This window comes from Chelonoidis abingdonii, chromosome 2, assembly GCF_003597395.2.
Source record: "Chelonoidis abingdonii isolate Lonesome George chromosome 2, CheloAbing_2.0, whole genome shotgun sequence".
NCBI lineage: Eukaryota > Metazoa > Chordata > Testudines > Testudinidae > Chelonoidis > Chelonoidis abingdonii.
The window spans coordinates 45734846-45755271 of record NC_133770.1 but is presented as its reverse complement, the minus strand read 5'-3'; the positions used below and the strand labels follow the sequence as shown (position 1 = coordinate 45755271).

The window sequence follows — 20426 nt, the reverse complement described above, 5'->3', positions numbered from 1 at the left end:
ATAATATCTGTGAAGTAAAGTGGGAAAAGTTGCTGCCAGTGGGGAGTGGAGGGGATGTCTGCTGACTTTGACCAGCCAGATACAAGTGCTATGAGAAGAGCTCAACATGGAGCTATATGGCTCAGGGAAGCTTTGAAAGAGCACCTGACCCTGCACTTTAGGGGCCTGTTAGGAACTGTGTGGTGCTTGGTGCACATCTGTGAATATCACTAACAGGGCACCTATTAATTTTGTGGTGCTTGCTGTACATTTATGATTATTACACTGTCACTGATTCTATGAGTTGTGTCATGCTGTACATTAACAAGTGGGTGCTTTCACTCCCACTAAGTATTCTGCAGCATATGTTGGGAGTTAATAAAGATTAATTATTTTCCAAACAATAGAGTTTAACAGAGTAACAAACACTTCAGAAAAATTCTGTGCAACTCAAAAGCAAATACATTTAAACCTTAATAAATTTTTGAAACAGAGCTTAAAGTAGAAGGAACATTAATATTAATTTTAGCTGCACATACATCAACCGTGGCTATCACAGGTATGTGTATGTGAAGCTGTGGTTGTCCTTAATGTCCCCAATGTGGAGGAGAAGGGTAGGGATGCAGTAATTTTGAGAGTGGTCTGTAGGGAGGTGCTATACTGGAGTTCTCCATGGACTACACAGGGAGGCAAGCCCAAGATTGTTAAACCTGCAGGTCTGCAAGAATCTACAGCATCTTTGTTTGCTGACAGAGAAGCCCTATCATGTCCTGGTGCATCTCTCTCTCTGACTTCTGGGCCTCTCTCCTGTCCGTTCTTTCCTTCTCCATACAGTCTGCAATATTCATGCTCCAGGACCTCTGTTCATAGTCTGTTGCACTGGCTTGCAGGATTTCACTTAACATGTCATCCAGAGTCCTCTTCTTTCTCCTCCTTATCTGGCTGAAGTGTTCCACAAGGATGACGAGGGAATCCCTGAAGGCCACAATGTCAGCAACTACAGATAAACCAGACAGGTACTATTGTCAATATAGTCACAACAGAAAGTGAAAATTAAGATTCAGAACTCCCTTCTCTTCTTCTCCTAAAGCTTTAAATAAGCCATGCTTCTGCGTCAGAGTGCTTGTGCACAGTATCACTCACAGTTCCAGCCGTGGGATGTATGGCCCACCAGGGGTGAGAGAATGAGGAGGGAATTGCTCGGTTGCCTGAAATTAAGTATAGGGCAATGGCACTGAACATTGGCACCATTTCCCACAGGCTATGGTGATTTTAGCTGATAGCTCACTCCTGAGGGCACCAAAGGCACAGAGCCTAGCTGCAGCTGGCATCCTGAAGCTGTCTGGGCCCATATGCTGCTATTCTGTTTATTGCAATGGTGTCTGCCAAAGTTATTGCCAACTGGCACAGGAAAGTGTCCTACTGTGGAGGAAGAAATAAGGCTGCCATCCCTAGAAACCTTCAGGAGAGGTCGTCAGAGTACCTCCATGAAAACTTCATCGAGATGTCTCAGGAGGATTCAAGGGATGTCCCTGTGTACATAAACAAACTACTCCTCATAGCCCACCCTGCCTAACTCTGTAGGAGCAGATAACAACTCCGCTTCTTTTTGTTGTCCTACTACTTTAACCCATGTACCTAAGAGATCTATTAGGGGTGGATAGGAATGAGTTGGGTCTGGTTCATTGTTGCTAGGTAGATGCACAATTAGCTGTCCACACTCAGAAATTTCTAGAATAAAGTGTGGTAGTTTTGGGAGTGCTCAGAAGGTTCCCTGTTGCTGAACTCAAGACTCCACAAGGGCAAGCAGTCAGGACAGCTGCTTTACAAAAGGCCATGTGCCCAGTGTGGGCTGGAAAAAGCTGAGCCACAAGAGCAGAAAGCTGCCTGTTTTCCCTAACTCTGAAGCATTTGCAATATGGGGGGCTAAACTGAGTGGTTGCTTAATCAGCTGACTGCAGAGGAAGAGTCTGCGAGGATTCCAGCTGAAGATTCCAACAAGCAAGTGGAGAGAAGGTGTTGTTTTTGACTCAGCAAACTGAATAGATTTGGTGATCAAGACTAACTGAGACTCAGGTGAACTCAGCCTAAGCTTTTGGGAACTCTGAGTGTCTTCTCACTGTGTTTCTGACCTGTTTAGATTTTCATTTGTTTTCTTTTTTTGTTTATGTATAACTGTGAAGATAATGTGTGTTGCTTATAAAATAGCCATGTTACATTGTAAAAATTAAGTTATTTGTTTCTTTATCATAAGATTTTATAAAGTTAGGGGTGGATAGGAATGAGTTGGGTCCTTTTGTTCAGTTAATTCCTTTTGTTCTTTTGGGACTTGAACGTGAGGAGTTGACCTTGTTCAATTCTTGCTAAAAATCCTTAGACTGAATTCTGGGTCTCTAGGTGCTTTTCTATGGGAGTTGGAGTTTTAGGCACTAGAGAAGGGCAATGAAGTGAATTCTAACCTGCCCACAGGTTACACAACCTCTTGTAGTACAAGCAAATTAATGAAAAGTCAATAGCTGTGCACTGCAATGGGAATAAATTTACACACTTACCCAATTTCTTTTCCCCTGCATCAGACTTGTCCATGCTCAATATCCGGGACTGACCGGACTAAGGTGGAATTTGAAAGGGGTTCTGGCTCATGGCATATCTGGGCCCTCTAGTCACATGCCCCCCATCCTCTTTCTCTTCATCCACCTCATCCTCGCCGTTCACAGCAGGGCCTGTGACTCTGGGTCCTCTGAGGTATCTATGGTTGTAGTGGGTTCTCTGCCAAGTATGGCATGCAGCACTTAGTAAATGTGGCAGATCTGCGGCTCTGCACCGGATCAACTGTTGGCTTCCCTTGCCTTCTAATATGCCTGCTGCAGTTCCTCTGCTTTCATGCAGCACTGCTGCTGATGCCTGTCATACTCCTCCTGCATCCACCATGCAATCTGCTCGTAAATGTCCATGTTTCTAGGGCTGGTCTGTAGCTGGGCTTGCACAGCCTCTTCTCCCACCAGGCCCAGAAGATCCAATATCTCCTGTCTACTGCAAGCCAAAGTGTGTCTGGAGCGTGCAGCCAGCATGGTCAGCTGGGCAATTGCACACAACAATGGGAGCTGCTAGGTGTGCTCCCCAAACTGGACAATCAGGAAAAGGCATTTCAAAAACTCACAGGCTTTAAATGGAGGATGGGCGTCTTCCAGTCTCCATGAGCCCCAGGCAGTAGAGTTCACAACTATGACCAGAGCAGTCAGTGTTGGGATTGTGGGACAGCTGCTGAAGGATTATTAGAGTCAACATAATTAACACAGTGTCTACATTCACATTGCATACCTCAATACATCTACCTTAGCTCAACGCCATTCAGGGAAGTGGTATTACAATACTGGCTTAATGGAGAATTTACACGTGTGGGAGACAAATTTAAGTGTAGACACATGCACAACTATGTCGACGCAAGGTGGCTTACATCAACTGACTATGTAGTGTAGACCAGGTGTAAGTTGCCTGATTTTTAAGAAGTGCCCCCAGGTCCCACTGAAGTCAATGGGAGCTACAGGTAGTTGGTACCTTTGCAAATCAAGCAATCAAGAGTCTGAACATGATCCTGAACAATTAAGGGTATATCTACACAGCAAAGAAAAACCCATGGATGGCCACTGCCAGCTGACTTGGGTTCATGGGGCTTGAGCTGTTTCATTGCTGTGTAGATGTCTGGGCTCGGGCTCTAGGGCCTGTGAGGTGGGAGGGTCCCAGAACTCGGGCTCCAGCCCAAGCCCAGAAGTCTAAACAGCAATAAAACAGCCCCACAGCCTGAGCCCCATGAACTCAAGTCGGCTGGCACTGGCCATCCGTAGGTTTTTCTTTGCTGTGTAGACATACCCTTAGTGGCAAAGCTTCCACTACCTTCAATGGTATAGGATCAATAACTTAATTAAGTGCCTAAATATGGATTTACATTCCACTTCAAACATTTTGGCCATAGAATGGGTTGATTTGTTTTGCATAACTTATGTACAGCATGTTTACAACTTGCATACATTGTGATGTATTGGATTATTTGAGAAATAGAAAGCCTGTGGTTACAATCAATCATTCTGTCTAAAAATATACATATAAATCCACCTATACAATCTTTCCAATTTGGACACTGTCTCTCTGCTTAATTGTCTCAAAACTATTATCTAGGAACTTTTGTAGGTCCGCATGACAATTCTGTTTGGATAATGAGCAAAATGGCTCTAATGTGAAAAAATGAAAATATTTTATAAGAAAAAAGGTCACTGAATAGATACAAGTTGTTCAGTCTACGGAAGAAAAATCCCATTGTGTAGATTACTCAGCACTGCAAGCTGTATTTTGCCTTTCATCTTAGTGACAGCCTCAATGACAGAATGATAACGTAAAAAGAGATAAAAGGACACAGATATACTTCAGTGAGGTAAAGTGTATGCAAGTTGAGCATTTGTGTGCTTGGAGTTTCAAAAGATCTGTACTGACACAATCAGGAAAAGGTCATGCATGAGGAAGGTGGTCTGCTTCTTCTTAATTGATTGAGTATTCTCTTTGCCTCTAGACAGAGTTCAGGATAACAGATCAGATTTCCTTACTGGTAGCAAAATTTCACTAACATGCAGGTCAAAAAAACAAACAAAAAAAAACCTTAACCCACTGTTTTGTTTTTTAATATTGGGCATTGCTGGCTGATATTATAACAACATTGAAGGTCCTGCATACCTAGCGTTTGGAGCAGCTAGCAAGGAGGTGTGCTTCCCTGTCTCATCCAATGATATTCTGACACTTAGCAATTAGAGTACAGTGCATTTCATCTTCAAAGTTCTCCATAAATACTAATTAATTGTGCAACAAATAAATTAGAACTTACCCTCTTTTGTTGCAAAAGGATATGTTAAATTGAGGTGCCTGTCAATAAAAATCCCTCCATTCCTTAACAACTGGATCCTCAAACTACAGATATTTCTTCCCCCCCCCCCCAAAAAAAACACACGTCAGCAATGTTGGAAAACCAGAATATTTTCTTTAGAAAAGGAAATTTTGGTTAGGGGATCAGAGTTGTTCTGCCCAATTCTACAAAGAACATAAGCTAGAGCAAGCATCTCTCCACCCCCTTGGCATGTCCACATTTGTAACATTTTTAAACGATGACTGCGTATGCAGCTGCATTCCCATAGCGCATTAGCGCTCCCATCTGTTTCCTATATTGCTGATGACAGCAGTGGCAATATCTGCTACTTACACTGTGCTATGTGATGTAGGGGAAAGAAGAAGCTAAAGAAAGCACTTCACTGTTCATAAAACCAAATATTTTAAAACCAGATTATCCTCATCACTCTGTCCAGTGCCAAGTAAGGAGAGGGATTTGACAGGGCCATTTAGTTGCCTTTTTAATCTGGCTAGAGCTCTATTTTCTCATCCAATTTCCCCAGAAATGAGAGGGAGTTGACAATGAAGAGTGAGGTTTTTCTCTTGCCACCTCCTCTTAGTCAGAAGAGAGGTGGAGGGTCTCCTCTATCCCCTCCCATCACAGGAGAAGGGAGAACCAATGATGGAGATGGATCTTCCTGAAGAAGGAGCAGAGGAGTCCCCTTGCTGAAATACCTATTCTTCTCCCTTCTGGCACTGCTACCGGCTCTACCAACTAGTAGTATTTTCCCCAAGCGGAGTAGGAGCTCCACGTCGTGCTCCCTTCCTCTCACAGCAGCTGGACCATGGCAGCTTTAATGTGTTCAGGGCCTTCCATATTTGCAGTAGGAAACAGCAAGATGTACACCAGACTCAGTCTCCTCATTATGTAACTGACAGCCTCAGAAATGGAGCTGGATAGCTTAGGAAATGGCACATAGCAATGTGGTTTTTATTATGCAATTTATTTTTGTTGCAAGTCTGGCTCTTTCAGTAGCTTTTTCTTTTTTAACAAATATTTAAGTAGTCTGTGTGATTCCTTCATTCTTGTTGTTATCTATGTTTTGACTGGTTTATTCTTAGAACAAGCATCCTTTTAGCAGGATTTTATGACACAGTAAAACAATCACAGAATTTTAAAGTATTGAATCATCATCATGTAAGGAATCTATGTCTGTATATGTATTTTGAGAACAGTTTGAACTACAGAGTCCAGATTCCAATATGTATAATAAACATTTCTCGACTTTTTCTCTGCTTCTTTCTCTTTCAGTATCTTAAGGACCAACAGCTTACTGGTCATGTGGGGCCAGATTTTCACAAGAGCCAACAGTTAGATTTTCAAGTGCTCAGCACACAAAATTGGGGCCACATTTTTTTTTCAGTAAAGCTCTGCACCTGCTCCTACTGAGGCACTGAAACGACAGCCAGATTTTGAAGCGTACTCAGCACTGATGTACCCAGCATGCTGAGCTGTCCTTAAAATCTAGCCACTTATTTTGAAACCTAAATCATAGAATATCAGGGTTGGAAGGGACCTCAGGAAGTCATCTAGTCCAACGCCCTGCTCAAAGCAGGACCAGTCCCCAACTAAATCACACCAGCCAGAGCTTTGTCAAGTGTGACCTTAAAAACCTCTAAGGAAGGAGATTCCACCACCTCCCTAGGTAACCCATTCCAGTACTTCACCACCTTCCTAGTGAAAAAGTTTTTCTGAATATCCAACCTAAACTTCCCCCACTGCAACTTGAGACCATTACGCTGTCATCTAGTACCACTGAGAACAGTCTAGATCCATCCTCTTTGGAGCCCCCTTTCAGGTAGTTGAAAGCAGCTATCAAATCCCCCTCTCATTTCTCTCTCTGCAAGAACAAACAATCCCAGTTCCCAGTCAACCTCTCTCATAAAATCAAGTGTGCCCAGCCGCCCTATATCACCTTTTTGGCCTTCCCGCTGGAGCTTCTTTCCAACTTTTTCCCACATCCTTGTGTAGTGTGCGCCCAAAAAATCTGGACAACAGTAACTGCCAACCAGTATATAGAAGGGAAATGACATGTCCCTCGATCTGCTGGAAATGCCCCTACTTAAACAGCCCAAAATGCCATTAACCTCTGGGCTCACACACGACACACTGTTGACACAATATAACAGCTTCTACAGCCACTGTAACCAGCTCCTTTCCTGCCAGAATCTGTCCGCTAGCCCGACTAGCGTCCCTAGTCGTAGCAAAAGTGCAATGGGCAGCTTGCCCCTCAATCAAGGCATGAAGCGCGCGCACTTGCTCCGCTTATGAAACCTGCATTCCCAGTTATACTTAATGTCCTCAGTCCTCTTAATAGTATCGTAAGGTCCTCAATCATATATCAATCCCTACCCTCCCCTAGCCATATCTACTAACTCCTCCCAGTTTGTAGTGTCATCTGCAAAGACTTGCGGAAGAGGCAGTCACCGCCATCCTCAACAGATCATTAATGAAGATAATTGATACAACAAAACCTGGGACCCCAGGACGCAACCCTGGGGTACGCACTGATACCACTGCCAACTTAGACATGGATGCCATTGATCCACTACCGCACAGAGCCCACATCACTATGTACACTTTCATCCAACTGATAGTCCATTCAACCAGAGCTCTCCATAACTCGTTAACTACTGACAAGAAAACATGAGAGAGAGCGGATATGCACCTAAAGCGTCGCGCAAAAGTCAAGAGGAAACACCACTCACGTCTCCCCTCGATCCACAAGCCAAGTTTATCTCAATCAACTAGAAGGCAATTAGGGTCAGTCCAGGCGATAGACTCTCACTCTGGTGACTCCACCTGCCATGCTGGACTGTTCCTCCGGATTTCACTTGAGTCCTTGCTTCCTAAAGTGCTTCAAAATCGATTCTGAGGACCTGCTCCAGGGATCTTCCAGGGACCCTAGTGGACGAAAGGTGCAGGCCTGACGGCCCTAGTTCCCCCAATGATCCTTCCTCCTCCTTTTTTAAGAATAGGCAGCGCAGCAACACTTATTCGGAGCAGGCTGTCCTCCTTTCAGTCATCTGGACCTTCCCCAATCGCCAGGATTTCAAAAAAGAATGGCAATCAGCTCTGGCATTCAACATCTCACCACTCCATTAGACCCTCGGAGGCAAGTGCATCTGGCCCATGAGACTTGTGCTTGTCTAACTTCTAAATAGTCCTGAAATCTTTTCTTCACAAAGGGCGGTCACCTCTCCGCCATGTCGTGCGCCAGTGCAGTAATTCGGGGAAGCTGACCTTGTTCGGAAAGACAGAGGCAGAAAAAACAATAAGTAATACTTTTCCACATCCCCTGTCACTAGGTATTGCCCCCTCATTCAGTAAGGAGTCTACATACAATCTTGAGAGACTTTCTTCTTATGTGCAAAACACCAAATTAAAAAATCAGCCAAGAGAAACCCTTTGTTGACTCTTAAATCCATAGCTCTGCGTCAATAGAGCGCGCCCACCAAGTGGATTTGGCCTCCTGAATTTCACTCGCGCATCCTGACAATATTTTGATACTCTCCCTGGTCATTGTCCAGTCTTTCCAGGTCTTGAAATTTCTTTTTTTTGTGTGTAAGATCAAGCAAAGATTCACTGTAAGCCAAGCTGGACCTGCCATATTTACTATTTTTTCTACACATTGGGATGATTTGTTCCTACAACCTCAATAAGGATTCTTTAAAATACAGCCAGCTCTCCTGGACTCCTTTCCCCCTCATGTTAGTCTCCCAGGGAATCCTGCCCATCAGTTCCCTGAGGGAGTCAAAAGCTGTCTGTGTGAAGTCCAGGGTCTGTATTCCACTACTCTCCTTTCTTCCTTATGTCAGGACCCTGAACTCGACCACCTCATGGTCACTGCCTCCCAGGTTCCCAACTACTTTTGCTTCCCCTACTAATTCTTCCCTGTTTGTGAGCAGCAGGTCAAGAAAAGCTCTGCCCTTAGCTGGTTCCTCCAGCACTTGCACCAGGAAATTGTCCCCCACACTTTCCAAAAACTTCCTGGATTGTCTGTGCACCGCTGTATTGCTCTCCCAGCAGATATCAGGATGATTGAAGTCCCCCATGAGAACCAGGGTTTGTGATCGAGTAACTTCTGTTAGTTGCTGGAAGAAAACCTCATCCCCCTGGTCTGGTGGTCTATAGCAGACCCCCCACCATGACACCACCCTTGTTGCTCACACTTCTCAACTTAATCCAGAGACTCAGGTTTTTCTGCAGTTTCAGACCGGAGCTCTGAGCAGTCATACTGCTCTCTTACATACAATGCAACTCCCCCACCTTTTCTGCCCTGCCTGTCCTTCCTGAACAGTTTATATCCATCCATGACAGTCTCCAGTCATGTGAATTATCCCACCAAGTCTCTGTTATTCCAAGCACAGCATAATTTCTTGACTGTGCCAATGGGAGCTCAGGGTTTTTATTTATTTATTTTTTATTGAGAATCTGGCATTAATTGTGGCTGATGAGCTCTTTTGAAATGTGCGGCCATCAGACTGGTTCTCCCCCTTGATTGCAGCCATTAAATGGCAGTAAAGGAGCTAAAACTTCATTTTAAATGCTGGGATTACTTTTCAATGGTGCCATTCTGAGCCTTGCTACAGGTTGCAACACAGGGTGAAGAGCAGCCTTGCCAAGGCAATTACTTCAACTTTCCATGTCTTGCTGCCTTCTCCCCAGAAGAAGTAAGTCACACTAGGAAAGGGGCTGGTGCAGGTTATTTTCCATACACACACACCCCAAGGGAGAAGAAGGGACGAAACTGTGATGGTCTGATTCACAACTAGTCTTATCTTCTGCTCCTGGGGCAATGAAAGAACATGCTGCTCCTTACTCAGAGCATATTTCAAGGTGCCAATCTAGCTGAAGGAAAACAATTGCTGAAGATGCTACAGAGATGGTGCACAGTTGCAAATGGAAGTGGAAGTAATCCATGTTAATGGGAAGAGTGGCTTATGAGACACACTCTATTAGAATATGATCCACACTATGAAAATCAATAAAAATCCTGTCTTAAAGCCCCAATCCTGCTACCTCTTGCTCATGTAAGTACTTATTTGCCTGAGTAGTCCCATTGACTTCAAAGATATTACTCACTGAAGTATGGATTACTCATGAGCAGGGCCGACTCCAGGTTTTTCGCCACCTCAAGCAAAAATAAAAAACAGCCAGAGTGCCGCCGCTGAAGCAAAAAAAATAACCCAAAAAAACCCGGAGTGCCGCCCCTTGAAAAGAGCCACCCCCAAAAAGCCAGAATGCCACCACTTGAGAAATGCTGCCCCAAACACATGCTTGGAACGCTGGTGCCTAGAGCTGGCCCTGCTCATGAGATGCAGGCCTTGCAGGCAGCCAAAAAAATGTTTAAGTTTGCTAATTTGTATATATTTCCTAACACAGAGAAATGGATTAACTTTTTTTTATTAACTACAGCTGTTATCTTGTATTTCTGCTTTGAGTCAAATTTTGGATTACAGTCAGATTTTTTGACTGTACACTATAGCATAGACTCATTGTGAAAATGATCTTTACAATAAATGAACGTGTGTTTCTTCATGTTCAATTTGGCACTGCATAAATATAAACTATGGAACCAAAAGTATATAATATATATGAAAATTCTAGGAAAGGGTAAGATGATTACTAAGTAGTTGAAGTGAACAAATACTTCTGTGTGTTCAGATGACCAAATTTTTGCTTTGCCCTTTCCTGCTTCTGCTGTCACATTGCAAGGGAACATTTAATAGTCTTCAGTTCAGGGGAGTTTGTTTTTTACAAAACCTAAATTTTGGGCCACATGTGACTTGACAGAGTCCTTTAAAAAGAGCTATTATTATGACCCACTCTCACCGCTATCCATGCTGTGTACAGTCTACATTTATTTTATTGCCGTACTTCCATGAGATGTTGTCTATGCACCAGAAGACTCTTTCACAGCAACTCTGAGGGAGATATATGTAAACACTGATTTAATTTTATTCTTTCTGAAATTACTGATGGTTTTGTAAAATCTAATGTTAAGTACAAAGGTACGTAGTACCAGCATATATGAATATTTGAAAACACAGCTGGCACATTCAGAGAGACAGAGTGGATCATCAGGCTGGCTTTCATTGAATTAGTATAAACACAGAGAGAGAATAGAAATTAACATCCTGCAAAAAAGGACCCAGACTGGCATATTTCTTAGGAGACAACTATAACTATATTTCATAGGCATTTCAACAAACTTTTTACAAAAGGAACCTGCTATTTTAAGATAGCGAAATATTTGGAACTACCGTCCTATATAACTTGCTATACTCAAGTATATGAGGAAACCCATAAAAACAGCAATCCTGGCCTTTTAGTAAGTTTACGTAATATATCATTACGTAAAAGAGTCATTGTTGCGCTTTTGTTGGTACATACATATTTAGAACAAAGGAAAGTAAAAAAACGATAGCATATACATTTCTCATAAGTATAATTTTGTCATGAATATTTATGTAATGTAAAATAAAAAAGAAGCTTAAAAATTACACGAAACAACACTTGCCTGACTCATAGGAGAAATTTATATTAAAATCCGAATTCACTGGTTACAGTGAAATCAGGGAGTGTCCATTAAACAAACATTTAAAAAATGGGGGGAACCCTCATAACCCCAAGCAAACTCTTACTTTAACTTCCATTGTCTTTCCTCCATGCTCGATGTGCCTCTCAAGGTATTCTGAAGACAGCAGATCACTGCAACAACAGAAAAGGAACCATGAGTACTGAGTACATACACTTTTGCACATCATCTCAGCTAGGCTTGATTAAACATTTACATTTGAAAAGCACAAAAACAGCAAGATACCTTCCCTGGCATGTTCCCAAAACTCACTGAAACAACTAGCTACAGCAGAGTTGCATTTTGTGTGTGTAATAGATTTATATTTTAAAACAAAAAAGTGAGACAGTCTAGGCTGAGATTTTTTGATCCAATGCCTCAAAAATCAGTCACTGATAGGCTGCTGACATCTAAAAGTGGGTGCGCAAAGCTGACATGGAAAGGTGTCAGGGTCTGCTTCCCACTTTGAACTTTAGCGTCCAGAAAGTGGGGACCTGCTTATTCCCTTCTAAGCTTAATTCCTATCTTAGATCTTATCACGCTGCCACCAACCCAAAATATAATGTTTGGGTACACTCTCTGTCCTCCAAAACCTTTCCTGGGGAACCCAAGACCCAAATCCCCTGGGTCTCAAAACAAAGGGAAATAAATCATTCCCCCCTCCTTTCTTCCTCCCAGATTCCCCACCCCCCGGGTACACTGGCAGATCACTGTGATTCAAACTCCTTGAATCTGAAAACAGAGAGGAAAATCACCTTCCTCCCTGCTTTCTCTCCCCCTCCCAGACTCTTCCTGAGAGAGAGACAGTAATCCTAACACAGAGAGAAATTAACCTTTCCCTCCCCCTTCTCTCTTTTCCCTCCACCAATCCCTGGTGAGTCCAGACCCCGTCCCCTGGGGTCTCACACAAGAATAAAAAAATCAATCAGGTTCTTAAAAGAAAAGCTTTTAATTAAAGAAAGAATAAAGTAAAAATTATCTCTGTAAAATCAAGATGGAAAAATGTTTACAGGGTCTTCAGCTATATAGACTACAGGGACTTCCTCCCCCTAGCATAAAATACAAGTTACAGCAAACAGAGGTAAAATCCTTCCAGCAAAATACACATTTGCAAATAAAGAAAACAAACAAATCTAATCTGCTTTCTATCTATTACTTACTATCTGGAACCTGAGAGTCTGTTTCAGTAAGATTGGAGAAATCTGGTTACATGATTGGCTTCTCTTAATCCCAAGAGAGAACAGAGAACAAAGAAAAACAGCACAAAACAAAAACTTCCCTCCACCCAGATTTGAAAGTATCTTGCCTCCCGATTGGTTCTTTGGTCAGGTGTCAGCCAGGTTCACTGAGCTTGTTAACCCTTTACAGGTAAAAGAGACATTAACCCTTAACTATCTGTTTATGACAAAAGGTTATTACATTTTTCCATACATTAAAGGGCAACCATATACTTTCAATCTGATTGATTTTTCTGGTTTACATGATGAGAAAACAATAAAGAACAAAAGAAACCTCTCCTTTCAAGAACACACTGCAAGTCACCTCTATAACAGATTACATTTGAACCGAACAAAACATGGCAGCTGCCTTTAGCAGACCCCTAGAAAAGTAGTGGTGCAGTATGAAAAAAAAATAATACCCATGTGCACCATAAAATTGAACTCAGTCAGTCTAAAGCAGTACGTAAGATCATAATGCACAAGGGATTCCAGCCAGGATAAGGTCTGGCTATCCTGCCTGCCTTTGGCCATTCCACTGAGATAGACCAGGCTTTTGTACTGGTTTGTTGACTAGCTGACAGAGTGTCACTCTCAGTCTCTTGCAGTAGATCTGTCTCACAGCCATTTCTTCACGCTCACTTTCTCCAGGAGTTCCAAGGTTTTAATCCATATTATTTAGCTAAATGTCTGTAGGGACATTGCTAAGCAAAACTTCAAGGGTGAAATGCTGGCCCAGTCAATGGGAATTTTGCCATTAACTTCTGTGGGGTCAAGATTTCATCCCATTGTACAGTGCTAAGTAGATTCAGGAACATAAACAAAAATGCAAAGCTGACATTGGACTAAGGGCAAGAGAGTGCACTCAGTACCTCACGAGTGACTTAGGATCCTGGAGCCCCTCTCCCTCATGGAGTTCCCTCTTTCTAATGTCTTTTGCTTTCTTTCCTTCTGCCACCTTGTCATGATTTTACACATGCAAATCAGCCACTTGTAGAAAGCTCTAAGGCCCAGATGATGTTTTTCTGACTACATCCCTTCATGGTTTAAACCTCTGGGGAGAAATGGTCTCTTCCAAGATATGTTTAATCCATGCTGTCATAAACAGATGGTTACGGGTTAATGTCTCTTTTACCTGTAAAGGGTTAACCAACATATGCAGCGTTCTTGTTAGTTCACATTGAGCATATGGCGCCACGCACAATTGCACACACCATAAGTGCTTACGGATATAGGCCCAGGTCAGAAAAAGAGATATTGCTGCAAACATCTTTTGCCCAAACTCCCCTCAAAGATGTTTAGGAGCCAGGGCCCAATGTTTTCATCAATCTCATGGAAGGTAGGTGTTTAAACGGCCTTTTGAGAGGCCCGGCCTCTAGTTCTTGAGTTCTTCAGTATCGTTACCTTTCTTATTAATGAACTTGGTAACTTCCTCTAGGCCATGAATCTTCTAAGCTAATAATCAGCCTAAACCCTGTCACCATCTCTGGAAAGCCACTGTGCTTTTTAATCCAGACTGCTTTGGGTGCTGACACTGCGCTGGCCACTGAAAGGATGGCATGCAATAACCAGTGACTGAATGAAGGAACTCATGGATACGCTCTTGTACTTATGCAGTGTTGTTACATTACACTGAGGGACTGGAATAGGGCAATGGGGAAAACATTCCTGAGACGTAAACTACTGCAAATTGATCTGTAGTGTTTTCCAGAGGCAAAGGGCTTAGCTGCAGCTTGAGACATACACAAAACCATGGGCGAAATCAGGCCCAAGAGTGTGTTCGTCTTGTCCCCCTACTCTCTGAACATCAAACTGTTTGAGAAGGAAATATACTCAAATTCATAGTTGTTTCTGTAATTGCATGGCCCACTCGTCTTCACAGCAGGCACACGCATACAGCACTGGAGCAGCAGACACTCCAACTACATGTTGCTACAGTAGATTAGCTGTTACCAAGACAACCTCATTTGGCAAAGGTTACAGGCAGGGCTTACGTCCCATCAGACTGCAACCTCTTGGATGTGCCATGAGGGCAACAGGCCATCAGAGAATCTTTCAACTTTTTTAATTGAACAGACCACAGGTGCTGACTGTACTTTTCCTGATGGGTGCACCACCCCCATTCTCCTTCCCTTAGGACACCCCCCTCCCCAAACCCTAGCCTCTTCCCCGCCATCTTTTCCAGTCCCCCTTGCTCAAGCCCCTTCCCCGGGGAGGCTGGCCTTGCACAGGCCTCTCCGTCTCAGCTCCCTCTCCCTAAGCACCTCCCACCGCTGAACAGTACCTGATCAGCAGCCAGCCTTGGGGGCGTGGCCTTAGTGTAGATGAGGGTGCTGAGGACCTCCCAGTCTTTTTCCTGGGGGCTTGAGCCCAAGCCCCCCCAGAGTCAGTGCCTATGGAACAGACGTTATTAAAATACATATAATGTACAAGCATGGCACTACCCTGGCACCGGAGTATAATAATGTAGGTCCACGCACTGAAAGACAGACTTTGTAGGGAAGCCACTAGCTACAATAAAAATGGTTAAAACAAATGAATTTTGAGCTTAATGCTCATCAGTGACTGTGTTTTGGGTCATAGATCTCCTGCCCATTTACCCCATGTCAGTTGCTCCCCCAGCCTCCCCTTCTCCGTGTCAATAATCTCCAGTTGCCCCCCCCCACTTCCCTCACCATGTCATGGACCTCCACAGCTGCCCTTTTCACCCATCAGCCACTGCTTAAACACATACACATCCTCCTCCACCTGCAGCCATCAGAGCACTCTAAAGCTGCACCACTGCCCCAGAAGGAGCAGCAGTGGTGCCACACCGCAAGGGGAGAACCTGGTAAGCGCTGGCTGCCTCCGGATGTCATTGTTTCTGGGTGCGTGGAGCCATAGGCACCAAACTCCGTGGGTGCTCTGGGGCTGGAAGCACTTGTGGGAAAAAATTGGTGGGTGTCTGCACCCGGCCGATTTAAGGTTTAGGAACTAATTCTGCCAGTAAGCGCCTAACCCATGGCCTTGGGTCTATTCCCCACCCTTCCTGCTCCAACCTTTGACAATTAGGTGCCTAGCAGTGGATTTTGGCATCTAACGTTAGCTGCTTATGGGGGAAATGCTTTAACTAAAGTTTAGCCGAAACTGAGCAGTTTCACTGCACTGTAGCGATGACACAGACTGTGGTAATATGGGCGCAGCTGTTGGTAATAAAGTCCAAAGGCCTTTTTCTGCTGAATTCAAAGAAAGGACCTTGCACAAGACCCTGTTCTGGGATGTGACAATGAGTGTGTAGAATGAACGGGCTTTTTGTTTTCTGCAGTAACTAATTCTGCTCTGGGGTTTAAGGCCAACTCTGCTGTCAGCGCTAAAAAAGTGCGACTGAAGGAGCAAGCTAAGCTAGTACTACTTTTCATACGAAGCCAGGCAGCAGCGACGTGGGGTAACGGGCAGCGGCTGGCAGGTGGTGGTACCTTAGGCCCAGTACAGTACAAACTCCTCTCTCAAGTTGTAGTTATGTTCCTGAAAAATGTTACTTAAGCGAATCCAATTTTACCATTAGGAATTAATGTAAATTTATGTGGGCAGAGGTGGGAGGGTTAGGTCCAGGCAATTTTTTTTTGCCAGACAAAAACATGATTGATATACATATACAGTTATAAAGTGTTAAATAATTTTTCAACATTTAACGTTCGTATCCAATCATGCTTTGAAGCTTGGTTGAGGCAGGAGGCATAGCGGGTTGGGTATGGGGGCTTGCGCCACTTTGCCCACTCGGTGCTCCTGTCAGGGAGTAGGGTCAGGGGCTTGGCCTGCTCCCAGCTCGCAAGGTGGATGGGGAAGGGAGTCCCTCTGGACCATATGTGAACATAAAGGCTTAAGGAGGACTGGGACTGGGCAGGACCTGAAGGGATGGTTAGAGATTCATACCAGAACAACTGCATTCCGCCCACTCCCCCATCCAATTTCTGACAGGGCTGTGACAGACTCAGAAGTGGCTTTATAGTAAACACTGCTTGGCACCACAGGAGCATGGCATTGCCATAATGCTAAAGTCTGACACAACAAGGCACTAGAATAAAGCTGCACAGCAAAGCTTTAGCAAGCCCGCCCAAGGTTACAATCGAATTTAATTAGGGCCCAACCACCCCATTGCTGTAACCTGCCACAGGTGCCCTCTCTGGAACTCAGACCGGAGTCACTGCCACCTCCAGTCCTCAGTGTCCCACCTTTGTCTGGACTCTGCTTTTTTGCGTTGTAATTCCTCATGACAGGGCCCATCTCTGACCACACATATGTCCGGCATCAAACAATGGACACTAGTTACAACAACTTGCTGCCTGAAGACGAGCTGTGGGGAGCTGGAAACTTGTCTGTTCACCAACAAATGGGCCAATAAAAGCTTTGGCCTCACCCACCGTGTCATGCTTTCCACACAGGCCATAGCCCTGTGGGTGACCCCTGCTAGTGCTTTAAAACTAGGTTCACGGGGGAAGGAAAACCAAAGCCCTGAGGTAAGTTGGGGGAGTGGATACCAGGAGGAGCATGAGCAGGAGAACCCAAGAGGGGAGGACCCAAGAAAGAACTGTGAGCCGATCGGCCAAGTTATCTAAGTGCCTATACACAAATGTAAAATCCTTGGAGAACTGGAAGTGCCTAGGCACAGTCAAGGAACTTATGATGCGATTGGAAATAACAGAAGTTGGTGGTAACTACAATGACTGAGTTACTGTCATGGATGGATATAAAATAGTTCGGCAGGCAGAAGGGTCAGGGAGTTTGCACTGTATGTAAGAAGCAGTGTGACTGCTCAGAACTCCAGCGTATGAAACTGCAGAAAAATAATGAGAGTCTATGGATTAATTTTTTACAAGTGTGAGCAACAAAAGCATGATCTTGTTATGTGGGACTCCTCTTGCTATTGTCTCACCAGACCAGGGGGATGAGAGGATGAGGCTTTTCTTCTTCTGAAGGCCAACTAACAGACGTTTACTCGATCACAGACACCTGGTTCTCTATGGGAGATACTTTTAATCACCCTGATATCCGCTGGGAGATGCAATATCTAGCTCTTGGTGTTGCACCAGACACTCAGGAAGTTTTGGAAAAGTGTAGGGGGAAATTTCCTGTGCATTGTGCTGGAGGAACCAAAACTAGGGGAGAGCTTTCTTGACACTGCTCCTTACAAACTGGGAGAAATTAGTAAGCGGAATTTAAAAAGTGTGGATGGGTAACCTTACGTGAGGCAGTTGTTCCATTGAGATGGTCGAGTTCAGGATCCTGACAAACAAGGAAGAAAGAAGTAGCAGCAGAATATAGCACCCAGGGATTTCAGAAAGATGACTTTGACTCCCTAGAGGAACTGCTGCTCCTCGCGCGGGCGGCCAATATTACATGAGTGGGGAAGGTGTAGTCACTTTAGGACGATGCTGGTTGTTATTTTAATTGGATTTTCTCGAAGGATCTTTTTACCTCGTGAGTTTGCTGTAACGTTGTTTTGCGAATCCTAAGAGGGACTGGACGGAAGATAGGTAAATGTCCCTTGTTATACGCAAGAATAATGGCAAATCATGAGGAAGATAAATCCCCTTGATGTAAAAAAGCTAATGGCAGTCCTGAGTTATTATGACTAGTCAGAAAATCAGAAAAATAGGAACATGAATATTTAAAACACAAGAAAAAGATAAAAGTACGGACTTTAACGAAGTAGTGGAGTGATGTACTGGACAAGAGATGAACCAAAGAAGCAGATAAAAATATTGTCAGGCATGCAGGAGTGGAATCAGGAGGCCAAATCACAACTTGGAACGTTGCACGCTAGCAAGGGGATGTTAAGAGTCAACAAGAAGAGTTGTCTTCAAGGTATGTTTAGCAACAAGAAGAAAGTGCAAGGAAAGTGTTAGGGGCCCCTTACGTAATGAGGGAGGCAACCTAGTGACAGAGGATGTGGAAAAAGTTAATGTTACTCAATGCTTGTTTTTGTCTCTGTCTTCACAAAACAAGATTCAGCTCCCGACTACTTGCTGACCATGGGGAGGAGGGTGACCAGCCCTCTGTGGAGAAAGAAAGTGGTTCAGGACTATTTAGAAAAAGCTGGACGAAGCACAAGTCCATGGGCCGGATATGCTGCATCCGACGAGGGTGCTAAAAGAGTGGCGGATGTGTGGATTGGCAGAGCCATTGGCCATTATCTTTGAAAACTCTGTGACCAGCGAGTGTCCTGGATGACTGGAAAAAGGCATAATGTAGTGCCCATTCTTAAAAAGGAAGGAGGATCTGGGACCCCTACAGGCAGCAGCCTCCTCTCTAGTCCCTGAAGAAAAAATCATGGAGCAGCTCCTCAAGGAAGCAATTCTGGAAGCAATAGAGGAGAGGAAAGTCGTCAGAGACAGATCAGCAGTGGATTTCACCAAGGGCAAGTCATGCCTGACATCCTAATTGACCTTCACGATGAGGTAACTTAGCTCTATGGATGAGGAGGAAAAGCAGCTGATGTGTTATAGTTCTGTCTCTTTAGCAAAGGTTTTGATACAGTCTCGCACAGTATTCTTTGCCAGCAAGTTAAAGTAGCATGGGGCTGGATGAATGGACTTTAACGTGGAAGAAAAGCTGTCTAGATCGTCAGGAACGCTCAACGGTCACTAATGGTAGTTGTTCAATGGCTTGATGTCTAGTTTGGCAAGCTGGTATCAAGCCCGAGTGCCCCAAGGGTTGGTCCTGGGGGCCGCGTTTTGTTTCAATATCTTCATTAATGAAATCTGGAGGATGGCGTGGACTGCCACTCTCACCAAAGTTTGCAGATGACGCCTTAACTGGAAGGTATGGTTAGATACACTGGGAGTCGGTAGGGACTAGAGGATAACAGAGGGAACCTTAGAAAATTAGAGGAAATGGCCAAAAGAAATCTTTATGAGGTTTCAACAGGACAAGTGCAGAGTGCACTTTAGGTCCTGAACTATAGGACGGAAGAATCCCATTTCTTATCTTTGTTGTTGCTGCACTTGATACAGACCTAGAGACCAAATGGATAGCGCAAATAAACAGAACAGTCTGCAAGAAGAAAAAGGACCTTAGGGGTTACATGGGAACAAGAAAGCGGAAAATCTGATTCAACCTTCAAACCAGTGTGCCCTTGTGCCAAGAAGCTAACAGCCATCGGGATGGTTATGTGTAGGGGCATTGCCAGCAGACGAGGGATGTGATCACTTCCCCTCTAATCAACCATTGGTGAGGCTTCATCTGGAAAAGTTACTGTGTTTCCAGTTTTGGCCCACTCTCAAGAAGGAATGTTGGAAAAATTGGAAAGAGGTCCAGTGGAGGGAACCAACATGAATTTTAGGGCGGCTGGGAGCACATGACTTATGAGGAAAGGCGACAGGAACTGGGATTGTTATCTGCAAAGAGGGTAGGAATGAGGGGATTGATGATAAAGCTCTTTCAAACTACCGAAGGGGGAATTCCAAAGAGGATGGATCTAGGATTGTTCTCAGCAGGAGCGGCGCAAGGGGTTTCTGACGCCCTAGGCGACGGCCATTTATCTCGCCACCCCTCGCGGTTGTCCCCACGGTTGGAAACCATAATCGCAGTTATGCTGTGCGGACCAGTCCGGCTGCTGGAAAAGGCGCCGGTGAGCGCTTTTTTTGGCCGCCAATCGTCATTAATCTCTCTCTTTCTCCTCTCCCGTTGTTTTTGTTTTTTTTTTTTCTGAAGGATTTTACCTCTGTTTTGCTGTAAC

At 44.2% G+C, this 20426-nt stretch overlaps 1 protein-coding gene across 13 annotated transcripts in view; it reads right to left on the bottom strand.

Annotated features, from left to right (window-relative positions):
- The window catches only part of ADAM22 (ADAM metallopeptidase domain 22), a 246355-nt gene that overhangs the window by 121006 nt on the left and 104923 nt on the right, over nt 1-20426 (bottom strand). For all 13 annotated transcript variants that reach the window (XM_032793371.2, XM_032793373.2, XM_032793374.2 and 10 more), the window contains exon 4: nt 11560-11626. In XM_032793371.2, coding sequence (XP_032649262.1) covers nt 11560-11626 — 67 coding nt within the window. The remainder of the gene's footprint in view (nt 1-11559; nt 11627-20426) is intronic.